This window comes from Sus scrofa, chromosome 9, assembly GCF_054392235.1.
Source record: "Sus scrofa isolate SSC_HxYL_T2T_F1_AM1 chromosome 9, Sscrofa_HxYL_maternal_Yorkshire_Landrace_v2.0, whole genome shotgun sequence".
Classification (NCBI taxonomy): domain Eukaryota; kingdom Metazoa; phylum Chordata; class Mammalia; order Artiodactyla; family Suidae; genus Sus; species Sus scrofa.
This window is the reverse complement of record NC_139391.1, coordinates 71,251,956-71,261,740: the sequence shown is the minus strand read 5'-3', so window position 1 is coordinate 71,261,740 and position 9,785 is coordinate 71,251,956. Positions and strand designations below refer to the sequence as shown.

Sequence of the window (9,785 nt, the reverse complement as noted above, 5' to 3'; positions counted from 1 at the left end):
TTACCATGGTGAAGCAGAGGGAGCCGTGGGAACATGGCAGTGAAGCCAGTGCAAGGGGAAGGGCGGCTGGAGGAAACATCCACGCACATATCCTGCCTTCGGCAGGTGGCCAGGCACGCTTGGGTGGCTTGCCTTCCAGCTTTCTTCAGTTGTGTTCAGGCCCCTGGCTACACCCTGACAACTCTGAGTGAACTTGGGTGTTTCCCTAGTCCCCATAAGCAATGCATCTACAAACTCTCCCCTGGGCTGGGCTTGCAGACAATTCATTCTTTCATTCATTCAACAAATATTTATTGAATCCCTATTATGTGCTGAAACTAGTTCATTTGACCTTCTGAGGGGGACTTTCCCCTAACCTCCAGGGTGCCTTACGGAAGCCCCACGTACTGATTCCAGCCCACATTGGAGCCTCTACTGTCTTCTGGAGAGATGGGAGGATGATTCAGGCTAAGGCAGGGCCGCCCCAGATGTCACGAAGGAAGGGGCTCCTGGTACCAGCCAGGGCCTCCCCCTCTCAGGAAATAAGTCAAGAAGCTTCCCCAACCCACACATCTCCCTTTTCCGAGGTCCTCCCACAGAGCTCAGTGGGCAGGGGATGGGCAGGCTGTTCTAACCCGGAAGGCAGGACGCAGCCTGAGCAGAACCACGACCCAGTGGTTCATTCATTTCTGGAAGTGACAGCAGCCTGTGGATCAGATTTGGTAGCCTGCAGATCACCTTACATATAGTGGCTCTAAGTCCAATTTCTTGAGCTCTTTTACCAGGTCCCCAACCCCCATGCTCCCCCTGCACCCTCCCTGGGAAGTTAGGGAACAAGGAATACTTTCTCCATCTCACTGGTGGATAGAGCAATGCACAGAGCTAACAAATGACTTAAGGTTGGGGACAGAACCGGGAACTGGGTCTCCACCACGGCCCCAAATCTCCCAAGGGCCCTCAAGGCCTCCCAGGCAAGGCTTGTACCCTTCCTCAGGGGTGTTCAGAGGTCTGCTGTCCCTCTCAACACCCGCCCCCGCCGCCACTGCTATCCAAACTTCAAAGCAAACGGCCCCAGGACCCCACCCCTCAGGTGGCCTCAATGGGTCCCATTGTCCAAGAGGCAAAGTGGCTTGACCCCAGCCCCATAAACAGCAGGACAGCAAGCTCGAAGAGGGGTCTGCCTTGTCCCCTCCTCAGCCTCGGCTGTCCGCCTTGGGGGAGCCTGTGGGGCTGGGGCCCCGCTGAATGTGACCTATTGTCTTCGGGGTGGATTTAGGAAGTGCCAAGCTCCCATCAAACAGCCCTGCTCCTCAGGTAAAACAAAAACAGGGCTGTTCATTTGGGACTTTTCTTCCCTTATCTCCTTTTCCTATCTCTTCAGGCTTAGCTACGGTGTAGTGTTCAAAACCACTTCCCCTCTGAGCCAATCGGAAGCCGGGGCTCACCCCGTGGCCCTGAGGTAAAGTTATTTATAAACGCTTCCCTGGATTATTTGAGCAGAGCCCTTTCGCACACCTCAGGAACACCTTTCGGCTGCCCGCTCCCCAGACACACCTGCAGCCCTGCCCAGCCAGCTCTGCTCACCCACCGGTAAGCCCCACCCAGCCCACCCTCCGGGGCTGGGGGTCATCCCTGGAAAAGCGTGGACACGGGGGGCTGCGAGAAGGGGGATGACAGGGACCAGCCGATCATGGCAGTGGCTGTTTGCCAAACCGACCACCAGTGGGAAAGAGACTCTGAGAACAGCCCCCAGCCCTTCACCTCTGAGAAGCCCGTGCTGGGTGCTCACTTCCAGGTCGGGATCGCACCTGCAGCGTAGGGTGGGGGGCGCGGAGCTGAAGGGTGTTTGTGGGTCACAGCTCTGGTGGGGGAGGTGTGCCAGACCCAAAAACGGGGTGAGGAGAAACAGCCCGCTCCCCCGCAATGGCTCCCTTCCTTTGCAGAGGAAAAGAACAAAAATATCGGACCTTCCTTGGGGCACCCGCCTTGGAAGCTGCTGGCTGTACCTCTCACTTTCTTTTCAAGTCTTGGAAGCGAAAAGACTCAATGCTTGGCTCACTGGCCTGCCCTGAGCAGCTGCCTCCCGCTCCTTCTGCCCCCCAGAGGTCCTCCTTTCACTCATCTGCTTCTTCACCAGCTCGGTGCACCTGCACGGGCTGCATGGAATCCCACTTATCCACATTGGTGCTGAGAGGTTGGAAGAGGCGGGAGGAGGGGAAAGTGAGCCTTCGGAGAGGGCGAGCCTGGGACCAGCTCCGTCAGGCAGGTAGGAACAGGACCCAGCAACCTGCCTCCCGGGGGACTGCTCAACATGGGAGGGTCTGGGTCAGCTCCACTGGCTCCCAGCCTCGTCACCCTGTAGCCCTGAGGGGTCCCAAGTCATTATCCGGGGGTACCCCCATTCCTCAAAATCAGCCCAAGCAAGGCCAAGCAAAGCTAGCATTCTAGCATAACCCCCCAACCCACCCACTTACCCTTGGCTCCATGACTCTGAGCACCAGGAGGAAGGTTAGGTTTAAGGTTGTGCCCCTCAGGGTGGCAGAGCATCCCAAGGAGGACAGACCAAGGGAGGGCTGTGCTCCTGCATGTCTTCCCTCACAGAGACTCCCAGAACCCCACCATCCTCCCCATCCCTCCCTCAGCCCTGGCATTCAGAGCCCGGCAAGCTCCTCCTTGGGCAGCCCTGAGCCCAGCTGCTCCACCACCAGGACGGCCTTCCCGGGCACCTCCCAGAGCCTGGCCGCCTGGCCCGAATGCTAATTTGTAGAAAACCCTCTTTTACTGCTTGATGTCAAATATCTTCTCAGGAGGTTGGCCCATAGCAGGTATTTAGCAAGTGTGTGCTGAACTGAATCAAACAACCAGAGCTGATCCCAGCGAACTCCCCGAGGGAAAGAGCAAGCTCGGTGAGGAGCAAGCTCTGGATTCCCTGAACCAGAGCAGCAGGTGCTTCACTGGTCTCCATGTACCCTTACCTGCTTCTGAGGGAGACTAACCCTAGTCTCCTTACAGACCTCTGGGAGTCTAACTTTAAGTGTCCGTTTCAAGGACCCATGACCTTGATCAGGTCCCACTGCTGGAAAGTGCTTTTCCAAGTCTGGCCTCAGTCGTTTCAGCTGGAGCTTATTTCCTCAGCCCAGCAGCCATCCCCCAGGGAAAGCAGAGAGGCAAGGGGGCTTAGAGACACGGAGCGGGGATTTGGGGCTGGGGGGTGGGGGTGGGGTTAGCAGTGGCTCCCTCCCTTAGAGGGGAAGGCAGTCCCTAGAACAGCCAGAGAGCAGGTAAGCAACTCGGCAACATTTCACACTGGCCATCGTGTTAGGCTGAGGTCAAGAGGGGTTGGGAAATTTGCCCCAGACACATGGGGACAATAGAAATAAAGAGTATTGAGAAAACACCTTGGAAACTCACAGGCCTCTACAAACACCCTCCTTCCTGCCAAGGACATAGTTGCCAGCGAAGAACCACCCTGTCCCATCCCCACCTCCCACCCCACCCACCCTGTCACTCGAAGGCAGCCCTTTCTCTCTGGCTCCCACCTGGATGAGGCAGGGAGGAACCAGCCCCTAGAGCAAAGGGGAAACCTCAAAGTGACCTTTCCTCTGCCCAGAACACAGCGATTGCCCAGGTAGGGACCAGTGATAAGAATGCCAGGGTGGGTTGGCAGCGCCGGGGCTGCTCCTGTGCCTGGCACACGTGCACATCAAAGAAACAACACACACACACATGCTCACCCTTTGAGGAAGTCAACCTGGGCCACAATGACGGGGTCACCTCCAGACCTATCGAAACCCCACAGACAGGCTCCTTGCCTCCCTGCTGCCCAGATGTCCCGCCCTCTTCTGAAAAGTGTTTCTGCTCCTCCTCTCACCAGTCTGGGGAAATTTTGGAGGAACAAGGCTGAGGGGAAAGGCAGGTGGGGCTCACGTAGGAGCAGATGGGAAAAGGAAGGCTGGGAAAGGCAGAGGGACTTGCCTGGGGCAGCAGAGGAGCAGGGGCGAGAACTCTCCAGAGTAATCAGAATAATAATCTCAACAGTCCGATTTTGCCGCGCACGTACCGTGGCCAGGCACCATTCCAAGCCTTTCTATGCGTTGCCCCGGGCACTGTGCCCGAGCCCATCTCTGCCCACAGTAACCTCGTGGGGCTTTGAAAACAGACCGTCAGAAATACGACTGGGAGGAGGGTCCAGTGGGCTTTCTTTTGAATGAGCTTCCTTTGGGGGGAATTAAGATTCCGATGAGGGTCCCAAAGAAGCCCAGGAGGGGCGGGTCTGTCCCAGCCTGTGTCCTCCCCGTGGAGTCCACATCCCCCTTTGTCCCCATCCCCAGCTCCTTAGCTCTGCGAGACCTCCGGATCCCCCTTGGCCCAGATCTGACCCCAGTCCCCTGCCAAGCCTTGGGAATTGTCCAGACACCCACCTCTCCCACCCGCTGCCCTTCCCTTCTCGCCTTCTATTTCCCTAAAGCCCGGCAGCCCCCCTCTAGGTCCCTCCAGCAACTCAGGACCCGCCCTCCTTACCTCCACAGTGGGAGGAGGGGGCAGGGCACCTTTTGTTCCTCAATATTGTCACATGGCCCCTGCTATTTATCCCTGATCCAGTGGGGGTTGGGAAGCGGCAGAGGGGCTGACACCTTGGATGGGAGGCAGGGCTCTGTGATACACACCTGTGGCACCAGAGCACTTGGGCTTTTTTCAGCGATGCTGACATCACTTGGCAGGGCTGTGTGTTTGTTTAGTTAGGGATCAAGTCTTCGCGTTCCCTCTACCTCTCTCCCCTTCTTGCTCCCTCTTTCACCTTGTCACCCCTACCTGAGCATTGTAGGAGCCCTCCGTGGCGGGGGCGGGGGCGGAGGGGGGACGATCTCTGGGAGCCCCTGAACTCTCTGAGAACCCGGGGAGCCATGGAGGAGAGGCGGTGCCTCCCACCACACCACCAGCTCACTCTTTCCCGCCTCTCCCTCCCATCCCCTCCTTCCTCCTGGGCCTGAAGGACTGGCTGGGGATGAAGTAACCTCCCCTCCTAAGCCCCACCCTGCCTCAACCCCTATTCTTGGAATTAGGAAGTGAGACTGGGGCAGCTCCTCACCAGGAGCTGGGCCAGGTCGCGTGGCTGCACACTTGGGATCCCGTCTGGCCCTGTCCTGGGAGAGCTGGGGCCAGGACAGGAGTCAGGACCCCCAGCAGAGCCCTCAGGAGCAGAAGCAGAACCCACAAGTCTTTTATCACCGGCTGTGATGAGAGAGTCCCCAGGGTGGTCCCATGACACTCAGGGCCAATCCCCAGAGAGCAGGATCAGGGTTGTCTCTGGAAGGTCTGGGGTCCTTTCAACAGGAGCCCTTGAGCTGAAGTCCAAGGCCTGGTTCAAAATCCCCTCCTGCCTCAATTCAGTTTCCTCGTCCACAAAGTGAGAGGGCTGGACCCTGCCTGGTTCTCGGGTTCCCTTTCAGACAAAACTTCCTGAGTCCGGCCAGCTGCTGGGTTCTCGTTTTGGGGTGCAAGGCAAACTCAGGACTGGAAAAGCTCCCAGAGCCTTCTCCCTTTCAACACCCTATTTCTGGGATGAAATGAGCAGAGCATATGGAGAAAGGGGCAGATTTTGCCTTCCAGTAAAGCAAGGGTGCTTCCCTCCTCTGTCAGCCTGGGGAAGTGGGAACTCTCCTAGCATCTAACCCCCGCCCCATCTGTCTAAAGCCTGATCACAGGGGCAGAAACAATCCTGTGTCGTCCACCTGTGCTCTCGGAAGGATTTCCAACATCATCACCCCCTTTCTTGCCTCCTTTCCCTGGAAGTGACAGCCCCAAAGCCAACAGTGGTGAACAGGCTGGAGAAGTCCCAATAAAGACGATCCAAGGGGAAAGAGGTCCCAGACCAGGGTGGTCAGGAAGGCTTCACAGAAGAGAAGGAGGGTAGAGAGAAGGAAGAGAGGGCGGAGCAGGAGGAGGAGAAACCTAAGCAGGTCTTAAGGATGGGCAGGGCTAGAAAGACAGAATGAGTCAGGGCATCTCATGTAAGGAGGAAAGTGTGGACAGAGCCTCAGAGGGAAAACTGAGGAAGTTTGCTTGGGGGATGCTGGGTGGACCACCTGGATGGAGCGGGCAGACCCAGCCAACAGATCTACTGAGTCCACCAAACCAGGTCCAGGTGGTGCAAGGACAAACGTGCCAAAATAAGGAGCTGGGCTTGGTCCTCCTGGAAACAAGGAAGCTGGGGGTTTCTGAGTAGGGGGTGTGGGCTGGGATATCGGTCAGAAGACTAATGCAATCATCCAGGTGTGAGATAAGCCCTGGGAGGGTAGGGATGGGAGAGACACCGGAAGGAAAGAGCAATGGGATTTGATGACCTACTGAACGTGGAGGCTGGCAGGAGGGAAGGGCAAGGACAAGGGTATGGGGCGGGGAACCGTGCCCCTGAGGAAACGGGGGAACGGGGCGGGTCAGGAGGATCCGATGTTCACAACCCCTTCCCACAAAGGCACCACTAGAACTCAGAGCCTTTGAGAACAGCCTGCGAAGGGTCTTTGGGTATCACTGCCTGCTGCCTGGCAGGGAAACAAGATCTCCCATCACCCCCTCTTCCACCTGCTGGTTCTGCCCCTTAAATGCTTGGCTCTTCCTTTACAAGCAGTCTGTAGGGGGCCCGGGCATAGACTCTCCAAACCACATGCCTTCTTCTGAAGCTGGGCTGAAGCGCTGGGTTCCTCCAGAGCATCACGCTCCTGGCTCACTGCTCCCGAAGGACCCACCAGGCAAACCACCTGGAAAGCGGGACGCTTCCTGACCCTGGAAAGGACGGGGAGGGGAAGGAGGAGCGAGGCCACCCTGTCGCTCTGAATAGTCTCTCCCAAGAGGAAGGAAGCACCCTCCCATCTTAATCACAGTAATCATCGCCGTTACCATTTACAGGGTGCCCTCCAACGACCAGCCACTTCACACACCTGATCTCATTTAATCCTCATGGCAACCACCTGGGGCTGTTATTATCCCCATTTACAGATGAAGAAACTGAATCTTTGAACCCAGGTCATTCCGGCTCCCAAACTTGGGCTGTTTTCCTTATGCCATGCAGTCTCTCACTTCTCCCACTGAGATGTGTCACATGCCATTGCTCTTACTCATTTCTGCCCAGGTCTTCTCCAGAACAGCAGTTTGATTCACTCAACAGGCATTTATTGGGTGCATACGAAGTGCCAGGAGAGGGGCTGAGCACAGGCGCTGTTAACAGGCTCATTCCCCTCATTCCCTGCCAGTTGGGTGGCATCCGTGGGGGTTTGCTGGGGCACCCAGCCTAGTGGACCTTGAGGTCTTGTCAGCAAATGAATGGAATGTACCAACCCAACTTTCATTAATATGGGCACAGTCTCTCTCTCTCTCTTTTTTTTTTTTTTTTTTTTTTGCTTTTTTTAAAGGCCACACACATGGCATATGGAAGTTCCCAGGCTAGGGGTCAAATCAGAGCTGCAGCTCCCACCCCATGCCACAGACACAGCAATGCAGAATCCTAGCCACATCTGGGACCTGCGCCATAGCTCATGGCAACACTGGATCCTTAACCCACCGAGCCAGGCCAGGGATCGAACCTGCATCCTCATGGTTACTAGTCGGATTCGTTTCCGCTGCACCACAATGGGAACTCCATCATGGGCACCGTCTTATCCACAATAGCAGCTCACATTTGCATCACTCCTTACATTTTATGTAACCATTTTTGGTCTGCTTATTCATTTGATCCTCAAACAGCCTTGTGAGGTGGATACAGTACCCCACTTTTACTGATGAGGAATCAGTTTCAGAAAGATAATGCTGCCCCTTCTTCCTCCCCAATAAAGACAGAACTAGAACCCAGGTTACTGGGCCCTTAGTTAATTCATTTTCCACCCCTCCCTCTGTGTTCTTCTCCCCATCAGGCATCAACCAGCCTGCTCTGAAACCTCTCATTCACCCAGGTTCTGCTTTCAGATGTCATTGGGGTGGCGGGGTGTTCCAAGCCTCCTGGGTGGTTTTTCAGTTTTAACTCCGTCGGGAATTTTTTGCCAAGCTGGGCACAGACCTTCCCACACTCCCCACCTGCCAGGCATAAATCTCCCTCTGAACCTGTCCCATCTCTTCTTCTCGCTCCTTCTTTCTCCGAGGTCCTCCTCCAAGCAGACTTCTGCCAGTTCGGCAGCATGATGGGGCGGGGGACAGGACAGGATGGGGGAATGAGCCACTGGAAGAGGAGGAGGGAAAGATCGCTGCAGGGAGCTCCTCTGGGCCTCAGGCGCCCTGGCATCCAGCTCTGCCCTGCTCAGCTCTGGAACGTCAGCAAGGTTGCGCAAAAAGCAAGGAGGAGAGAGACATCAGTACACAAGGGTGGGGGAAAGGTTAGACACGGGAAGCTGTGGGAGGGCCAGCCCGTGCAGACATTGATTTCCCAAAAGACATTGTCGTTGTCCCCCTGGGCAAACCTGTTGGTGAAGTCCTAGGTGACTTTAAGAAGGGTCCTTCTGATGTCACCTGGGCCATCCCCCTGCCTCCAGGCAAGCTATTTTCTCTCTTTCTTCTAAGCTGACTGGCTGAATGGTCTGAGCCTTTCTGCCAGGGAAGCTGAGATCTGGGAAGGTAGAGGGACCTGTGGGGGGCACCAGGGGGTGGAGGGGGGAGAAGGGAGAGGAGCAACCTGCTGAATCCTGGCTGTGACTCCTGCCCTCGCACTCCCACCTCCTCTTTGCCTGGGGTTCGGCGGGGGTGACAGTGATGTCACAGGTGTGGAGTGCATAGCCACGTGTTGGGCGCCAAGCAAAACAGCCAGGGCGAGTGTATGCATCATCAGTGCCTGGGAAGGAAGGCCACCAAAAGAAGTGAGTCCGGTGGAAAGACTTGAAAGAGGGAAGGGAGGCACCTTGCTGGCTGGGGGCGGGGAAGGCAGAATAAAACTCTGCTGAGCCAGGACCAGAGAGAGAAGGCCCAGTGCTGGGAAGGGATGCCCCTTCCATCTCCCCTGCTCTGCTTCTCCTAAAGCTTGTAAATGCCCCAGACATGAGCCAGCCCAGGCCCCGCTACGTGATAGACAGAGCTGCATACTCCCTCACCCTCTTCGATGATGAGTTTGAGAAGAAGGAGCGGACATACCCAGTGGGAGAGAAACTTCGCAATGCCTTCAGGTAACGTGGCCCGGAGCCCAGACTCTTCTTTCCTCTGCTCCCCACTGCAGTCTTCTTGCCCCAGGGCGTGGTTCCTGCACCAGCGTCCCTAAGACGGGATTGGGGGAAGCCTTGGGGAGGGGAGGTTCTGAACCCTGAATCTGAGATCTTACACCGTATCTCTGCTGAAACCCTCATGGAGGATGGGGATTGGAAGCAAGGACCAGCCTCAGCTGGAGAAGGGTTGGGAGGCATCTCCAAGCCCCTGCATGAGGTCTTGGCAAGTTCTCAGTCCGCTTAAGTCCCTCCTGGGTTCTTTATGGGAGCTGGAGAAGGGCATGCTGCCACAATACAGGGGTGGGAGCTGCAGAGCCTTTATTTCCATGTCCTGTCACTTTCTTATGGGGAAAAATCTGAAACCTCCCCCACCTGTGCATTTTGCCCTCTTTCCCTCCTAGATGCTCCTTCCTTCCCCTGGTCCAGACAATGCCCAAAAGGCAGCCCCTAAACTCCTGGGCTCTCCTAAACAGTACTTACCAGGATGTGGTCTCACCAGTCCCTGGGCTCTTCTCAGATCCCTGGAATTGCTCTGGCAGGTAGTGGAGCCCGCCTATAGGGAGGGGGCTCCGATAGGTGATCTATACCGCACTCCAGGAGCCTGAGGCTACCAGCCTCACCTTCCCC

The 9,785-nt window shown here is 56.4% G+C and overlaps 1 protein-coding gene across 5 annotated transcripts in view; it reads left to right on the top strand.

Annotated features, from left to right (window-relative positions):
- The first annotated feature begins 1,473 nt into the window (after positions 1–1,473).
- SLC26A9 (solute carrier family 26 member 9) overlaps positions 1,474–9,785 on the top strand; it is a 35,776-nt gene continuing 27,464 nt past the window's right edge. For 2 of the 5 annotated variants that reach the window (XM_084978401.1, XM_021063285.2), the window contains exons 1-2: positions 1,474–1,569; positions 8,980–9,122. Coding sequence is in view for 4 of the 5 variants with exons in the window: in XM_021063285.2 (XP_020918944.1) it covers positions 8,998–9,122 (125 nt within the window). In the remaining variant the exon portion in view is untranslated. Of the gene's footprint in view, positions 1,570–1,922; positions 2,246–8,713; positions 8,820–8,979; positions 9,123–9,785 lie in introns of all 5 variants that reach the window. The other 3 variants (XM_084978397.1, XM_084978399.1, XM_084978400.1) reach the window with 3 other exon arrangements.